The sequence below is a fragment of the Scyliorhinus canicula genome, chromosome 2, assembly GCF_902713615.1.
Source record: "Scyliorhinus canicula chromosome 2, sScyCan1.1, whole genome shotgun sequence".
NCBI lineage: Eukaryota > Metazoa > Chordata > Chondrichthyes > Carcharhiniformes > Scyliorhinidae > Scyliorhinus > Scyliorhinus canicula.
The window spans coordinates 90512813-90532399 of NC_052147.1; the positions used below are offsets into that span (position 1 = coordinate 90512813).

Consider the following 19587-nt stretch of genomic DNA (forward strand, 5'->3'; position numbering starts at 1 on the left):
GTAACACTGATATACCCCACACCCCTCACTGTAACACTGATATACCCCACACCCCTCACTGTAACACTGATATACCCCACACTCCTCACTGTAACACTGCTATACCCCACACCCCTCACTGTAACACTGCTATACCCCACACCCCTCACTGTAACACTGCTATACCCCACACTCCTCACTGTAACACTGCTATACCCCACACTCCTCACTGTAACACTGCTATACCCCACACCCCTCACTGTAACACTGCTATACCCCACACTCCTCACTGTAACACTGCTATACCCCTCACTCCTCACTGTAACACTGCTATACCCCACACTCCTCACTGTAACACTGATATACCCCCACACCCCTCACTGTAACACTGATATACCCCACACCCCTCACTGTAACACTGATATACCCCACACTTCTCACTGTAACACTGCTATACCCCACACCCCTCATTGTAACACTGCTATACCCCACACCCCTCACTGTAACACTGCTATACCCCACACTCCTCACTGTAACACTGCTATACCCCACACTCCTCACTGTAACACTGCTATACCCCACACCCCTCACTGTAACACTGCTATACCCCACATTCCTCACTGTAACACTGCTATACCCCTCACTCCTCACTGTAACACTGCTATACCCCACACCCCTCACTGTAACACTGCTATACCCCAGACTCCTCACTGTAACACTGATATACCCCACACCCTTCACAGTGACACTGATATACCCCACACTCCTCACTGTAACACTGCTATACCCCACACCCCTCACTGTAACACTGCTATACCCCACACCCCTCACTGTAACACTGCTATACCCCACACCCCTCACTGTAACACTGATATACCCCACACCCTTCACAGTGACACTGATATACCCCACACTCCTCACTGCAACATTGATATACTCCACACCCTTCACAGTGACACTGATATACCCCACACCCTTCACTATAACACTGATATACCCCACACCTCTCACTATAACACTGATATACCCCTCACTGTAACACTGATATATCCCATGCTCCTCAATGAATCACTGATATACCCCACACCCTTCACTGTAACACTGATATACCCCACAACCCTCACTGTAACACTGATATACCCCACAACCCTCACTGTAACACTGATATACCCCACACCCTTCACTGTAACACTGATATACCCCACACCCTTCACTATAACACTAATATACCCCACACTCCTCACTGTAACATTGATATACTCCACACCTTTCACAGTGACACTGATATACCCCACATTCCTCACTGTAACACTGATATACCCCACACTCCTCACTGTAACACTGCTATACCCCTCACTCCTCACTGTAACACTGCTATACCCCACACCCCTCACTGTAACACTGCTATACCCCACACCCCTCACTGTAACACTGCTATACCCCACACTCCTCACTGTAACACTGCTATACCCCACACCCCTCACTGTAACACTGCTATACCCCACACCCCTCACTGTAACACTGCTATACCCCACACTCCTCACTGTAACACTGCTATACCCCACACTCCTCACTGTAACACTGATATACCCCACACCCCTCACTGTAACACTGATATACCCCACACCCCTCACTGTAACACTGATATACCCCACACTCCTCACTGTAACACTGCTATACCCCACACCCCTCACTGTAACACTGCTATACCCCACACCCCTCACTGTAACACTGCTATACCCCACACTCCTCACTGTAACACTGCTATACCCCACACTCCTCACTGTAACACTGCTATACCCCACACCCCTCACTGTAACACTGCTATACCCCACACTCCTCACTGTAACACTGCTATACCCCTCACTCCTCACTGTAACACTGCTATACCCCACACTCCTCACTGTAACACTGATATACCCCACACCCCTCACTGTAACACTGATATACCCCACACCCCTCACTGTAACACTGATATACCCCACACTCCTCACTGTAACACTGCTATACCCCACACCCCTCATTGTAACACTGCTATACCCCACACCCCTCACTGTAACACTGCTATACCCCACACTCCTCACTGTAACACTGCTATACCCCACACTCCTCACTGTAACACTGCTATACCCCACACCCCTCACTGTAACACTGCTATACCCCACATTCCTCACTGTAACACTGCTATACCCCTCACTCCTCACTGTAACACTGCTATACCCCACACCCCTCACTGTAACACTGCTATACCCCAGACTCCTCACTGTAACACTGATATACCCCACACCCTTCACAGTGACACTGATATACCCCACACTCCTCACTGTAACACTGCTATACCCCACACCCCTCACTGTAACACTGCTATACCCCACACCCCTCACTGTAACACTGCTATACCCCACACCCCTCACTGTAACACTGATATACCCCACACCCTTCACAGTGACACTGATATACCCCACACTCCTCACTGCAACATTGATATACTCCACACCCTTCACAGTGACACTGATATACCCCACACCCTTCACTATAACACTGATATACCCCACACCTCTCACTATAACACTGATATACCCCTCACTGTAACACTGATATATCCCATGCTCCTCAATGAATCACTGATATACCCCACACCCTTCACTGTAACACTGATATACCCCACAACCCTCACTGTAACACTGATATACCCCACACCCTTCACTGTAACACTGCTATACCCCACACCCTTCACTGTAACACTAATATGCCCCACACTCCTCACTGTGACACTGATATACCCCACAACTCTCACTGTAACACTGATATACCCCACAACCCTCACTGTAACATTGATATACTCCACACCCTTCACAGTGACACTGATATACCCCACACCCCTCACTATAACACTGACATGCTCCACACCCTGCACTGTAACACTGATATACTGCACACCCTGCACTGTAACATGCTCTGATATACTCCAAACTCCTCACTGTAACAATTGGGAGTGATAACTGTTGTCTTTGAGAGCAGTCTAGTGATTTCTGGTCCAGACCTGGTAATGATTGTGTGTGTTTACTTTGGGATTGTTCCAGGTGAAAATGTGGAGGAGCAATGTGAGGTTGAGGAAGAGTCTGAAAATGTTGACCAGGAGGAGGAAGAGGAGCAGGAATTGAAGAAAAATGAATCTGATGAGGTGTGGTGTCTTACCTTTTTCCTTTGAGCCTAGGGGTTCAGTCAAACTATGATGCTGGTGGTGGACTTCTGCTGAAACTGCTTAAGACCATGAGATTTGTGATGGTTCAGGAAACACACTCAAGGCTTTCAGTAGTAACAAGGGCTTTATTAATGAAGGCAGAGGTTGGCAACAATACAAACACAGAACACAATAGGATGGGTCTTCTCTCTTCAACTCCAGAATCCATATAACCCGGGTCCCTACTCTCAGGGCCTTGTGCAAACAGGAGTTGTGCAACCATATATCCCCCTCCTTATTACATCTTCCACCATAACGATGTACAGGTTCTATAAACATGGCAAAATCATCAGGGGGAAAAGAGCTCATCAAATTGGTCTGGGGACTCTATAGACCACACACAGGCTCAACATCCTTCGAAGTAGTCAAGTTGTCAGTCACCGGTGACAGTCCAGGAGGCAGAGGTGGCACGGTGGCACAGTGATTAGCACTGCTGCCTGACGATGCTGAGGACCTGGATTCGATCTCAGCCCCGGATCAGTGTCCATGTTGAGTTTGCACATTCTCCCCGTTTTTGCGTGGGTCTCACTCCCACAACCCAAAGATGTGCAGGGTAGGTGGATTGGCCACGCTAAATTGCCCTTTGATTGGAAAAAACAAAATTGGGTATTTTTAATTTAAAAAAAGACAGTCCAGGTGGCACCGCCTGAATGATAAGAGAACTGGTCTCACCAGCTACCTGAGGTATAGCTGGCTGGCTGGCTTCGGAGTTCTCTGCTCCCGCAGCTCAGGAACGTTCATGGGAGTGTCGACAATACCAATGAGACCCGTTTGCTCTGAATTGGGGGTCGTTATACCCTTGTTCCTCAAATTGTCAATGTGCTTTTTTAAAAAGTATTTTTATTAAGGTTTTGCAGAATTATTCATAGTTAAACAGTAATAACAATAATAACAAAACAAACTAGAGTGAACATTAACATAGCACAAAAAGAGAATATACAATAACAATTAAATAGACATTACCCCACGCGACCCAGTCTTCCCACACCATCCCAATGAAGCACTCACCCCGCCCCCTACGGATTGCTGCTGCTGCTGACATTTTAATTTTCCCTGAGAAAGTTGACAAACAGCTGCCAGCTCCGAGAGAACACGAGCGTAGACCCTCTTAAGGCAAACTTTATTTTCTCGAGGCTGAGAAACCCAGCCATGTGGGTAACCCAAGTCTCTACACTCGGGGGCTTTGAATCCCTCCACATTAATAAAATCCGTCTCCGGGCTACTAGGGAGGCAAAGGCCAAGACGTCGGCCTCTTTCGCCCCCTGAACTCCCGGGTCTTCTGACACTCCAAAGATCGCTATCTCTGGACTTGGCACCACCCGAGTGTTAAGCATCTTGGACATTGCCCTCGCAAAACATGTGGACATGTTTTGCAGGGCTGCCCTTGCACCTCGTACAACCGTCTTCTACCCCAAAAAACTTGTTCATTCTCGCTGCCGTCATGTGTGCCCGGTGGACCACCTTAAATTGAATTAGACTGAGCCTGGCACATGATGAAGAGGAATTAACCCTGCCCAGGACCTCTGCCCACAGACCTGCTTCCAACTCCTCACCTAACTCCTCCTCCCACTTGCCCTTGAGCTCCTCCACCGGGGTTTCCTCCTCCCCCATTAGTTCCTGGTAGATATCCGACACCTTCCCCTCCCCCACCCAGGTGCCGGAGACCACCCTGTCCTGTATCCTCAGTGGCGGCAGCGTCGGAAAGGCCACTACCTGTTTTTTCAGGAAGGCTCGTACATGTAGATATTTAAAGATGTTTCCTGGTGGCAGATTAAATCTGTCCTCTAGCACCTTCAAACTTGGAAAGCTTCCGTCGATGAACAGATCTCCCATCCTTCTGATGCCTGCCCTCTGCCAGCTCTGGAACCCACCATCCATCTTACCCAGGACAAACCTGTGACTGTTGCATATCGGGGTCCAAACTGACACTCCCTCCACCTTCTTGTACCTCCTCCGCTGTCCCCAGATCCGCAGTGTCGCCACCACCACCGGACCTGTGGAGTAACGGGTCGGTGAGAACGGGAAAGGAGCCGTTATCAAAGCTCCCAGACTAGTACCTTTACATGAAACCGCCTCCAGCTGCTCCCATGCCCCTCCCCTTGCCCCGATCGCCCACTTCCTAAAAGGCCTTAGGGATGAAGATGGGGAGGCACTGAAAGACAAACAAAAATCTGGGGAGGACAGTCATTTTCACGGTCTGCACCCTCCCTGCCAGTGACAGTGGGAGCATGTCCCACCTTTTAAAGTCCCCATTTGCTCCACCAACCGGGTCAGGTTGAGCCTGTGCAGGGCATCCCATTTCCTGGCCACCTGTATACCCAGTTAACAAAAACTTTTCTCTACCATCCTCAGCAGCAGCTCTTTCAGTCTCTCCTCCTGCCCCTTGGCCTGGATCACAAACAACTCGCTCTTTCCCATGTTCAGTTTGTACCCTGAAAAACTATCAAAATCCCTCAGGATCCGCAGAACCTTCCTCATCCCCTCCACAGGGTGCGAAATCTACAGGCGCAAATCATCCGCGTATAGCGAGACCCGATGTCCCACCCTCCCCCCGAACCAATCCCCGCCACTTCCTCAATGCTCTCAGCGCCATAGCTAACGGTTCTATAGCTGGGGCAAATTGTAACGGGGAGAGGGGGCACCCCTGCCTCGTTCCCCGGTGAAGCTCTAAGTACCCAAACCTCAGCCGGTTTGTACATACACTTGCTACAGGCGCCTTATACATCAATTTCACCCAGCCAATAAAGCCCTCACCAAACCCGAACCTCCCCAGCGTTTCCGAGAGGTACTCCCACTCCACCCGGTCAAAGGCTTTCTCTCCATCCATCACTGTTACCATCTCCGCCTCCCCTCCCTCTGAGGGCATCATAATAATATTCAAAAGTCTCCGGCCATTGGTATTGAGTTGTCTGCCTTTAACAAACCCAGTCTGGTCTTCCTCTATCACCCCTGGGACGCAATCCTCAATTCTTGTGGCCAGAATCTTAGCTAGCAATTTGGCAAATCGGCCTATATGACCCGCAATGTTCCGGGTCCTTCCCTCGTTTAAGAATGAGTGAGATCAAAGCCTGTGACATTGTTGGGGGGAGGGTTCCTTTCTCTCTAGCCTCATTGAAGGTCCTCATCAGGAGTGGGCTCAATATTTCTGAAAATTTCTTATAAAATTCTACCTGGTAACCGTCCCCCCTCCGTATCTCAACTTTGCCGAAAACATTGCACCCACCAGCCATCACCACAGCCCTTACATGCACCCAACATTGTATACAATCTTATATTAGAAACGGGACCGTGTTACCCAGCCCCACCGCCGCATTCCACCAAAGCTTAACTATCCTTTAATTCGAGTTCCGCTTTTCTTGTTTGACGAATGACCACGCCTCGTCCGGCGTCTCAAAATAGTGGTGCCGTTCCTTGTACATGACCCATAGCCTCGCTGGGTGTAGCATCCCAAATTTCACCTCGTTGCTGAAGAGGGTCGCCTTCACCCGGTTGAATCCAGCACGCCTCTTGGCCAGCTCCGCACCCAGATCCTGGTAGATGCGTATCATGCTGTTCTCCTGCCTGCTACTCCGTTCTTTTTTTGCCCACCGCAAGACAAGTTCCTTGTCCGAGAAGCGATAAAATCTCACCACCATGGCCCTCGGCGGTTCATTCGCCTTGGGCTTCCTTGCGAGGGCTCTGTGCCCCGTCCAGCTCCAGGGGTCGAGGGAAAGCCCCCGTCCCTATTAGCGTCTCCAGCATCTTGGACACAAATGCTCCCGCATCCGACCCCTCCACACCTTCGGGGAGGCCCACAATTCTCAGGTTCTGTCTCCTGGACCTGTTTTCTAGGTCCTCCAGTCTCCCCTGCCACTTGTTGTGGAGGTCATCCTGCACCTCCACCTTAAGGGACAATACAACCAACTCGTCCTCATGGTCGGATAGCTTTTTCTCCATCTCCATAATGGCTTTCCCTTCTGTTGCCTGAGTTGCGATCATTTGGTCTATTGATGCGTTCATCGGGGCCAGCATGTCCTTTTTAAGATCAGCAAAGCAGCCCCTAAGGAACTCCTCTTGCTCCTGTACCCATTGCGCCCACGCTCTCTGGTCTATACCAGCCGCCATGACGTACCTCGGCGCCCGCTCCGCACGCTTCTGGCTGTTGGGGCTTAAACGCTTCACCCGGCCACTCCTGGTCCAACTATCCATACAACAGATTTGCAGTGTTCGCTTTATCAATCGGCCCCAAAAAGTTTGTGAAAACTCCTGAAAAAGATCCAAGAGTCCGTTCCAGACATGAGCTGCCGAATACGCGATCTACTCCTCAATGGCCGCCACCGGAAGTCTCGTCGCCGCTTCTTCAATGGTCTTGGAGAGATATTTTCACACTTGTTCCCTCTGCTGCTAGAATTAAGCTTGAATAAAGGCCCTCAAGTCAGCTTGAAGCCTTTAAGCTCGCCCTTCCCCTGCCTGCATGCTGGACGAGGCTTTTGCCTTTGCTGCAGCTCCAGCCAAATCTTTCACTGTTTCTGCCAGGTCTGGTAACCAAGAGACATACCATTCCTGGGGGAAAGTACTCCTCCAACATTCACCTACATCTTTTCATCAAAACTCCACCCCGTATTGATTAAAAAAGAGCTCTTTTCTGGAACCTTGGGCAGGAGCTGCCTTGTGTGTGACCACTTACTCCATGGTCCACACCGGAAGTCCCTGTCAATGTGCTTTTTGACAGTCCTTCCATTTACATTCGCCACGTATGACACAGGCCCCGACTGGGGCACAATCCATCCGGCTAAACATAGCGGTCCTGAGGCAACGTTACGAACCAAGACCGTGTTCCCCAATGGAGCGAACTGTCGCTCCTCTGCGAGTGCCATGCATTCACTCTACCCGCCAAGTTAGGAAACACCAAATTCAAGCAAGTCCTGAGGCGCTGATCCATCTGCAACTCAGCAGGCGTAACCCCTGTGCTGGTTTGAGGTGTTGAATTGTGTGACAACAAAACATTGGCGAGCCATTGATGTCGTAGTTGGTCTCCTCATGGCATTCTTACAAGTCTGAACATCCCTCTTGGACAGTCCATTGAATGCAGGGTTGGACGGTGCCAACCTGGAATGGCGGGAGCTGTTAGCTCGAACAAAAGTCTGGAAATTGTTTCCTGTGAAAGGGGTATCGTTGTCTGATACAATGGGCTCTGGCAGTCCATGAATAGCAAACATTTGGCACAAGGTGTCCACCATGGCTGCTGAGGTCATGGTCCCCATCTCTTGAATAGACAGCTTCTTGGAGCGGGCGTCCACGCAAACAAAAACATCCTGCCAAGAAAGGGCCCTTGTAGTCAACGTCGACCCGGGTCCATGGGTGACCACTCCCAGGGGTGGAGTGTGGCTGATAGAGGTCGGGACTGTTGCATCTGACAAGGGTGATATTGCTGTACCATCCCTTCGATGGCTTTGTCAATGCCTAGCCACCATATATAGCTGCGTGCCGGCATCTTCATTTTTTTTTGCCCTGGGTGGGCACTATGCAGCTCCTGTAAGAGAGATCCCCGGACTGGTGGAAGAACAACAACTTGTGAGTCCCACAAGATTACACCATCCTCACAGGTCAGTTCATCTTGGGAGTTAAATAAGGCCACAGGTGCTTGGATTTATCATTGAGCCACCCAGTCTGAATCATCCTCTTTACTTTCAATAACATGGAGGCCCTTTGGGTCCAGTTACGAATGTGGCCAGACGACATGGCAAGGTGCCTAAGACATTCAAAGTCAATACGATCTCTCGGGGCACTGGTGGAGGTGGCACACTTTTCGGCAGGGGTAGTCAGCTTAACAAATCTGCATTGGCAATCTGCGTGCCAGGTCTATGCAGAAAAACATAACTGTGGGCCTCCAGCAGTAAGGTCCAATGTTGCACCCGAGCCGAGGCTATTGGTTTGTTCTCTCTCAAAGGGCCCAGTAGAGCTTATGGTCAATGACTATATCAAATCGCATATATTGGTGGAATTTCTTCACACCATATATAACTGCTGAACCCTCTTCTTGATTTGAGTGTCGTTCCCCTCCGCTTCTGACAGGTGCCTCGAAGCAAAGGTGATGGGTCACTCAGAACCATCCCCCATCTTGTGGGATAATACTGTCCCTATACCGTAAGGGGATGCATCACATTTGAACACAATTGGTTTCAATGGGTTGAAGGGAACTAAAAGGTTTGAGGATTGCAAAGCTTGTTTCACCAAGTGAAATGCTTCTTCTTGAGACTCCCTCCATTGCCACTGTTGATGTCTCTTTAGTAGCTGGTGTAATGGCCCCAATGTTGTGGCTTAATTCAAAATGGATCCTCCATAATAATTTACCGTGCCAAGGAAGGGTTTGAGCTCACTAACATTCTTGGGGGCTGGGACTTGACGAATCGCCTTGATCTTCTCATCGAGGGGATGTAACCCTGTTGCATTTTCACGGAAACCCAAATACGTTACTTCTGAGGGGTAACATGTACCTTTTTCGCATTTGAGACAGACCCCCACGTTTTGGATCTTTCTCAACATCTCCTCCAGGCTAGTGCTGTTCAGGGGTGGTGCTGGTGACTAACATGTTGTCAAGGTAAACCATCACCTTGAAGGAGGTTTTCTATCGTTCTCTAGAAAATAGCGCAGGCTGACGGAATAACAAATGGCCCTTGTGGGTATTTATTGTGGTAAACATCTGGGACTCCTGGTCAATTCTAATCGAGGGCATGCATGGCTGAGATCTAAGTAGGTGAGGTCTCCCGCCAGCTTGGAGCAGAGACCCTCGATCTGGATGCTCGGGTATCTATCCAGCTGGGAAGCCTGATTTATGGTTAATTTGTAGTCCCCACGGAATCTTATGGCACAATACGACTTGAGGACGGGTACTATGGAGGCTGCCCACTTGGAGAACTGATCCGGTCTGATTATGCCCAGTCCTTCAGATCTCTTAAGCTCTGCTTCAACCTTCTTATGAAGGGCGTAGGGAACTGGTCTGGCTTTAAAGCACTTGGGTGTTAAATTCGGATTGATGTAGATGGACACTTTTAATCCAGCTTAGTTTTCTGTGAGAAACCTTCGCAGGACGTCTTAAACAACACCGTTGGAAAGTTAAAACTTTCCAGCTAATTAAGCTTGATTTGCTGTAACCAGTCCTTCCCCGTGAGGCTTGGTCTGTGCCCTTCCATAACAACCAGGGGCCTCTTGCTCTTTAGAAGCCACTGGGGTGTTGGTGGTCCCGAGGGTTTTCAAGGATTCTCCAGTGTAAGTGGAAAGCTTGGCTGTGGTGCTGCTCAAATTTAAAGTTTGAGCTTCCTCATGAACACACTTGAAGGGCTGTCCCCCACAACGGTCACCGAGACACCTGTGTCAACTTCCATTTTCAAAGGTTTCCCGTTTACCTTTAGGACAATTACAATTGGGGCCACCTTGCTCAACTAAAGCTCATTCAAATGGTACACAGTGTGCTCCCCTTCAGAATCCCCCTCCACTATGTTCAATGGTGTGTGAACTGCTGCTGCTGTTGTCTTTTTGGTGGCCAATTAGGATTGCGCTTGGCCAGGAATATGACCCCAATGATTAGACTGGAAATAGGCAAAGTCTCGACAATGGCAGGTCTCAATGACAGTGATCCCTGCTGTCTTAGCTTGACACCCTGTTCTTACCAGGGTCTTTTGACTCTGCTCCAATCCCAAGGACCGTGTCTCGTTCTCTGCTGTGCCTGTCCATCCTGCAGCACACCTCGTGACCATATCGCTCCATACTTGATGGACTTCTCCTTCGACCATACTTTGGAGCTCAGTGGTGCTTTTTTGGGGGGATTCCTGAGAAATCTCAGTCGCTTTTTCCAATATTATGGTAGATTTAGCCAGGAGTTTGCTTTGGATGTTGAGCTTGTGGATTCCACAACCCAACTGGTCACACAGCATATCACTAAACACGGTCCCAAACTCACCCACAGTGCTCAGTAAGCTGACAAAGCCTGGATACGAAGGCTGTGGGGTGGCACGGTGGCATAGTGGTTAGCACGGATAACTCACAGTGCCAGGGATCCGGGTTCAATTCTGGCCTTGGGTGACTGTGTGGAGTTTGCACATTCTCCCTGTGTCTGCGTAGGTTTCCTCCGGGTGCTCCAGTTTCTTTCCAAAGTCCAAAGATGGGCAGGTTAGGTGGATTAGCTATGCTAAAATTGCCCCCTAGTGTCCAGGGTTATGGGGATAGGGTGGGGGAGTGGGCCTAGTAGGGTGCGATTGGCCCTGAGCCAGTCACATGGTCCACCAGGCCTGTCCCCTTAAAGGGGCCACGCTACCACAAGATTGGATTCTCCCACAATGCTGTGAGTTTTGGAATTCCAGGCCAACATTTATTGGCCTTGAGGGGCATTCTAAGAGTCAACCACATTGCTGTGGATCTGGAGTCACATACAGGCCCGACCAGGTAAGAATGGGAATTAGCGAACCAGATGTATTTTTTTTAACAATAGTCGACAACATTTCATGGTCATTAGACTTTTAGTTCCAGAGTTTTAAAAAATTCAATTTAAATTTCACCACCTGTTGTGGTGGAATTTGAACCACGATCCCCAGAGCATTTCCTTGGATCTCTGGCTATGAGTTAGTGATAATACCACTCAGCCACCATCTCCCCCTTTTGATATCCAATGACACAGAAAGCTTTCATATTGTTGTAACATCCCAAATGCTTCACTAGATCTCTCCTGAAAGAGCTGTTGTTATCCTGACATGGCAAAGCCTGCATGTGATTGCAGTCCCACACACATTGTTGAGCTAGATGCCCTCTGAAAGAGCCAAACCAGTCTGCAGTTGTAAACAATCATGACAGCATTTTTTCTAATTATTTATTGATAGTAATTCATTGAATGCGTATGTTATTAATGTTGCTCTTGAATGCTGATAGGGGTTAAACCTTTGGGAGCCCATCTACTGATTGCTGCTGCAAAGATGTTTGAATCACATCTGCTCATTGGTGGCCATTTAAAAATAATTGAATTTGGGAGAATAGTTCTGCTCATTGAAGTGAATGCGTTGAAATTTAGAGAACTGGGGTGCAAGTGGCTGCATCAAACTCTTCCAGAGCTGGTACAGCATGGGTTAGATACAGAGTAAAGCACCCTCTAGACTGTCCCATTAAACCTACCCAAGGCAGGTGCAGCATGGGTTAGACACAAAGTAAAGCACCCATTGTACTGTCCCACCAAACATTCGCAAGGCAAGTACAGCACAGGTAAAGTGCAGTACAGAGTAAAACCTCTTCTGTATTGCCCCATTAAACAGTCCTGCCAATTAAGAAACAAAAAGGGTTTCACGCATGGAGGCACGGAGCCTGCCCGTGCCGCCAGGTCCCGCCGGCAAGTGACCTAATCTAATCTACGCCGGCGGGACTGGCAAAGATACCAAATGAGTACTTACATCTATCTTTAACAAGGAAAAAGATGCTGCCAAAGTCATAGTGAAAATAGGATAGTTGAGATACTGGATGGGCTAAAGATTGATAAAGAGGTGGGGCAGGATTCTCACGTACCCGGCGGGGCGGGGGGGGGGGTGGTCTCGGTGGGATAGAGTGGCGTGAACCACTCCGGCGTCGGCCCGCCCCAAAGGTGCGGAATCCTCCGCACCTTCAGAGGCTAGGCCGGCGCTGGAGTGGTTTGCGCCCCGCTGGCCGGCGTGGAAGGCCTTTGGCACCACCCCAGCCATAGCGGAAGGGCCTCCGCTGGCCGGCGCTGGTCCACTCCACGCATGCACGGGAGCGTCAGTGGCTGCTGACGTCATCCCCGTGTATGCGCGGGGGGGGGGGGGGGGGGGGGGGTTCACCTATGCGTCGGCTATCGCGGAGGCTGACCCGGCCGATGCGTAGGAAAAGAGTGCCCTCACGGCACAGGCCCGCCCACGGACGGTGGGCCCCGATTGCGGGCCAGGCCACCGTGGGGGCACCCCCAGGGCTAGATCGCCCCGCGCAACCCCCCAGGAGCCTGCCCATGCCGCCAGGTCCCGCCAGCAAGTGACCTAATCTAATCTACGCCGGCGGGACTGGCAAAGAACCAGCGGGACTTTGGCCCATCGCGGGCCAGAGAATCGCCGGGGGGGGGGGCGCTGCGAGCGGACGGCGGGGGCGGGATTCACGCCGCCCCCCCCAGCGATTCTCCGGCCCTTTGGGGGGTCGGAGAATCCCGCCCATCGGATTTGAAAGATAGTAGTTAAATCACCAGTAATCCATGGATACTGCGGGAAGTAAAGAGGGAAATTGCAGAGGCACTGGCCATAATCTTCAATCCTCCCTAAGTGGTGAGGTGGTATTAGAGAACCGTAAAATTGAAAATGTTACATCCTTATTCAAGAAAAGGATATAAAGATAAGCCATAACTATAGGCTTGTCAGTTTAATCTCAGTATCGGAACATTTTTACAAATGAAAATCTGGAACAAGATTTATAGTCATTTGGACTGTAGTGATCCTTACATGGGTATGTACAGAAGGGGCTGATGGGTAATAGAAAGACCACCAGGGGCAGCAATGGCGTGTATAAAAGTGAGATGCAGACAGCCCTCCCCCTCTCTTTAGCTGAAGTGACTGTGAGGAGAACAGGAACAGAAATTTAGCTCAGGGCTGCTAGTGTGGTCAGGCCTAGTTGCAGAGCATAGAAAAGTTGTAACCTTTTTACTAGTGCAGTTCTTTAAGTAAGAGCTCACACAGTTATTTAAGTTGTGTTGCTCAATAAACCTTCTATCAAACTTCTGGATGACTTCTAGCCGCCTTCCAGAGCGTCTACTGTAACTGAGTTGAGTAGCACAGATTACCATCTCTACAGGTAACAAAACGTGGACAACTATAGATTAATTAAGTAGAGTCCGTACAGATTTGTTGAAAACAAATTACGATGAACTAACTTAAACGAGTATTTTGATGAAATAACAAAGAGATTTGGTGAGGGTAATACAAGGGATATGGTGTATATGGACTTTCCCTGTGGGAGGCACTGTCCCAAGTCACTTACTCACTCCAGGGAATGTGGCTAGGATATGCCCAGAGTTGTGCTTTGTTATTCCCTTTTGGGTTGTGAGCATCACTGGCAAAGCTAACATTTATTTTCCAATCCTAATTGCCCGTGACTGAGGGACTTGCTAGGCCGTTTCAAAGGGCAGCTCATTGCAGTGTTAATGTAAACCTACTTGTGACACTAATAAAGATTATTATTTTTAATTAATCACATATAGGCCAGCCTGGAAAATGATGGCAAATTTCCTGCCCCTGCTGCATCAGCCAGATGGGTTTTCATGATAAGGCAGTAGGTCCTTGATTATCATTCATGACTAATGTAGTGCTCCAGAAGCTGCTGTGGGGAACTTTGAAGGTCATCCTCCTGAAGGGCATTTGCTTAGGCCTCTGGATTACTAATCTAATAACACTGCCAGGACTATGCTACTGCACTTTTATAGTCATGGACCTACTGTCTTGACTATAGAGTGATTGGATCGGCATCGTTTGTAGCTAAAGTATAGGAATATAGGAATTAGGAGCAGAAATTGACAAGTCAGCCCATCGCGCCTGCTTCTCCATTCAATCAGATCATGGCTGATCTCTTCCTGGTCTCAAATCCACCTCCCTACCCTTTCCCCATTACCCTTTAATCCATTTTTAAACAGAAATATATCCATCTCCTTCTTGAAATCATTTAATGACTCCGATTTCACCGCACTACGGGGCAGCGAGTTCCACAAATTCACCACCCTCTGCGAGAAGTAGTTTCTCCTCATTTCAGTTCTAAATCTACCGTCTCTCAACATATATCTATGAGCTCTCATTCTAGATTGCCTTACAAAGGGGAACATTTGGTCTACGTTTACTTTATCAATCCCTTTTAGTATTGTATATACCTCGATCATAACCCCTCTCATCCTTCTAAACTCCAGCAAGTATAAGCCCAAACTGAATTCTTTCATCTCCGGAATCAATCTGGTGAATCTCCTCTGAACTGCCTCCAATGCCACCACATCCTGCCTCAAATAAGGAGGCCAAAACTGGGCAAGGTACTCCAGATGTGGTCTCACCAACACCCTATACAATTACAATACTTCTCTACTTTTATACTCCAGTCCTTTTGCAATAAATGCTGACATTCCATTTGCCTTTTTAAATACATGTTCTACCTGCATCTCGACATTCTCCGATTCATGAACAAAGACTCCCAGATCCCTCTGCCCAGACACATCTTGAATCTGCTTTCCATTTATATAATAATTTGCCTTTCTATTTTTTCAGCCAAAATGGATAACCTCACACTTATCTACATTAAACTCCACCTGTCAAATGTTTGCCCAATCTCCTAGCCCAGTGTTCTTCAAACTTTTTTTCCGGGGACCCATTTTTACCAATCAGCCAACCTTCAGGACCCAACCCAGCCAACTTTCGTGACCCACGCCAGCCAACCTGTGCGACCCACGCCGACTGACCTGTGCGACCCACCATTTTCTCTTACCTTGTTTGCTGCTGACAAAAATGGAGGAAATGGCTTTGGGTCCCTTTGGCCCGCGTACACACTCCTCCAATGGAACCTGTTGGATGAAGGTGAAGCCTTCCGGTGTCGGAAAGTATGGAGTCTCCATCTGTCCAAAGTTCTGAATTTTCCTCCTGTTAAATTTTATCAAATAGAATACTCCCCGAACTTGTAAAAAAAAATGAATAAAATAAATGAAAAAAATAAAAATTAAATGAATAAAATAAATGAATAAAAACCACTACAGAACTTGTAAAAAAAGCTGCAACTGTTTAAAAAAAATAGCGGCCGCACTGCGCATGCCTGCCCGATTATCGGCGCGCATGCGCAATGCGGGCAAATTTTTTTTAACATGTTCGCGGGCGCTTGCAGCTGTGCGTTATGAAAAGCTGTGCTGCTGCGCGGCGATTTGCGTGACTGGGAGCGCCGCGGACAACGGCTCCGCGACCCTCCTGACACCCACCCGCGGGTCGAGCCGCTGACTTTGAAGAACACTGTCCTAGCCTATCTATGTCACTCTATAAAATATTTACTTTCTCTTCACTGCCTGCTTTCCCACCTCTGTTAATATAATTCGTAAATGTTGCTATGTTACACTCTGTCCCCACTTGTATATAATTTATATAGATTGTAAACAGTTGCGATCCAAGGACTGACCCCTGCGGCACCCCGCTAATTACAGATGGCCAGCCAGAGAAGGACCCATTTATCCCGACCCTATGCTTTCTGTCAGTCAGCCAATCCTCAATTCCCTAATCCCCTGTGATCTCACGTTCTGAATCAGTCTTTTATGTGGCACCTTGTCAAACACCTTCTGGAAGTCTAGATATATCACATCCACAGGTTCCCCATTATCCACCTTGCTGGTTACATCCTCAAAGAACTCAAGCAAATTTGTCAAGCATGACTTACCCTTTATAAAACCATGCTGACAATGGTGGATTCAACTTTGTATTTCCAAATGTTCAATTATCTCCTCCTTAATGGTTGATTCAAACAACCTCCCCATCACAGAGATCAAGCTAACAGGTCTATAGTTTCCTTCTTTTTGCCTTTCTCCCTTTTTGAACAGGGGCATCACATTAACGTGTTTTCAATCCAAGGAATTTTGAAATGTCATAATCAACGGATCCACTATCTCTGCTGTCACCTCCGTTAATACCCTAGGGTAAAGGCCATTAGGTCCCGGAAATTTATCTGCCTTTAATCCCATTAGTTTATTCAATACTGTTTCCCGAGTGATGGTTATTGCACCAAGTTCCTCTGCATTAACTGTAGGTTTTGGAATTTTAAAATTATCTTCTACCATGGAGACAGAGGCAAAATATTGGTTCAGTGCCTCTGCAATCTCTGTGTTCCCCATTATTACCTCACCAGTACCATCCTCTAAAGGGCCAACATTTACTTTAGCTATTCTCTTCCTCTTCATATACTTACAGAAACTTTTGGTATCAGTGTTTATGTTTTCTGCTAGTTTCCTTTCGTAGTTCATCTTAGCTCTTTGATTTTATTTGAGTATAACTCATGCGTTCTTCCTAACAGGGCACTGCTGGCCAGGAAGTGAGAGCGTATGAAGAGATGTCCAGTCTAGTCAACTACATTCAGCCTGTTAAATTTGAGTCCTTTGAAGTGGCTAAAAGTAAGATATTGCCCATGTTTCTGTACTCTCTGTGGCACTCAATTCAGTTTGCCCTGGTAAACCTCAAGTGCATTGGTGTCTATTGAAGAACTGTGCATGGGCAGCACATAGCTGGATTACAATTGATCGCAGTATCCGAATTGAGAGGTTACAACTATCAGGGAAGTACAGCCCAAGGCTCTTTTCTCTAGAAAGAGGAAGATGAAGGGATATCCTGAGTGAGGTCTTCAAGATAATGATAGAGTGCGTGTGTTACAGATCACTCGGGGAGTCTGCATTACTGTGACAGCATAGACTTTTTACATGTATGTTGTAGTCTGGAGTTATAGAAGTGATGCTGGAGGCTCTTTCTTTTCATCACATGGCTGACCAGAAATCTCCCTCACTCTTTATGTATTGGCAGATACCCAACCTGCTTGGTCAGATTATGAAACACCTTCCTTGCCCTTCAAGTCTTGGGGTGGGACTTAAACCCAGAGCTTCTGTCCCAGAAGCAGGAATGCGAACCCACTGTGCCACATGACCGCCAGTAAAGAAGGGTAGACAGGGAGAAAAGGATTTGCAGGCATGACTAGAGCAAGGGGCCACACGTATACGGTAGCCACTAATAAATTCAACAGGGAATTCTGCAGAAATGTCTTTATCCAGAAAGTGGTGAGCATGTGGAACTTATTACCACAGCAAGCAGTGGAGTTGAATAATAGAGATGTGTCTAAATGGAAGTTAGGTACATGAGGGAGATAAGAAAAGAAGGATTTTCTGATAGGGTTAGAAATTGCAGGGGGGGGGGTTCATGTGGAGCATGAACATTGGCCCAGACCAGGTCAGCAAAATGGTTGTTTCTATGCTGTGCATTCTGTGTAATTCTTTTCTTTTCGTAAATTTAGAATATCCAATTCATTTTTTCCAATTAAGGGACAATTTAGTGTGGCCAATCCACCTATCCCGTACATCTTTTTGGGTTGTGGGGGTGAAACCCACGTAAACACGGGGAGAATGTGCAAACTCCACATGGACAGAGCCAGGATCGAACCTGGGACCTCGGTGTCGTGAGGCAACTGTGCTAACCACTTGCGCCACCGTGCTGCCCCTAATTCTGTGTAATTCTATGTAATCTTACTCAGATCCAGATAAACACATGGGCGTCTAACCGCCCCCCCCCCCCCCCCCCCTTCAACAGCCCCCTCCAGACCCTGACAGTGAAATTAAATGAAAATCGCTTATTGTCACAAATAGGCTTCAAATGAAGTTACTGTGAAAAGCCCCTAGTCGCCACATTCCGGTGCCTGTTCGGGGAGGCTGGTACGGGAATTGAACCGTGCTGCTGGCCTGCTTTAAAAGCCAGCGATTTAGTCCTGTGCTAGTGTCCTTTCTGTTTAAGAAATGATCAGTGCTCCATGAACGAGTCTCCCACGTCAGCAACAGCGACTGTGGCCCAGTCTCAGCTTTCTCTCCCCGGTTCTGCAGAATTCACTGCCGCTGGACCAGGGTAGCAGCCTCCCATCTCCAGGTGGAGCTGCCTGACACCTCACAGGTCTCTGAATTCCTATACACCTCCAATGGGTACAACAAGAGACAAATGAGTCACACTTACCCCATGTTCATGACCACAAGCTGTAGCTGCCCTCCAGTAACTCCCTCTGAGTCTGAACGAAAGAACAAACCGCCATCTTTCACAACCTCGAGATGTTTAAAGAGCTTATTTAATACAGCGTGACAACTATCTTGGTAAAACTACAATATAAATACTTACTAAACCAGTTCTCTTCATTTTACAGAAAAAAATAAATCCTACATCATCTCATCATTCACTGAGACCAAGGCTCTGGATCTGCTTGTCAAATTCCCCATTGATTTGGTTGAGTATCCTTGCAAAGAGTGACTGTAACTGGATTCATACTAAAACTCCACGTTGAAGGGTGCTGTTCAATACCAGGGCAGCTGATGTTGAAGTCACTGTACACAGCCATGAGAGCGAAAGCTAGTAAATCAGCTGCAAAACAGCCCAGCAAGATACAGAGAATAGTTAACTTTGGAATCTAATCAAGTGATTCATTTAAGAAGCATTTCAATGTGCACTTGTGATGCCGACGCAGACAAGGCTATGGGCCAAGTGCTGGAAAATGGGGTTAGAATACTTAGGTGGTTGCTTTTGGCCGGCGCAGACACGATAGGCTGAAGGGCCTACTCTGTGCTGTAAACCTCTAGTAATCTAAGACTCTATGTGGTT

The 19587-nt window shown here is 48.0% G+C and overlaps 1 protein-coding gene across 3 annotated transcripts in view; it reads left to right on the top strand.

The window, feature by feature from the left end:
- LOC119956011 (1-phosphatidylinositol 4,5-bisphosphate phosphodiesterase beta-2-like) overlaps positions 1–19587 on the top strand; it is a 177018-nt gene that overhangs the window by 103499 nt on the left and 53932 nt on the right. For all 3 annotated transcript variants that reach the window (XM_038782709.1, XM_038782699.1, XM_038782718.1), the window contains exons 15-17: positions 3063–3163; positions 17261–17357; positions 19136–19220. In XM_038782709.1, coding sequence (XP_038638637.1) covers positions 3063–3163; positions 17261–17357; positions 19136–19220 — 283 coding nt within the window. The remainder of the gene's footprint in view (positions 1–3062; positions 3164–17260; positions 17358–19135; positions 19221–19587) is intronic.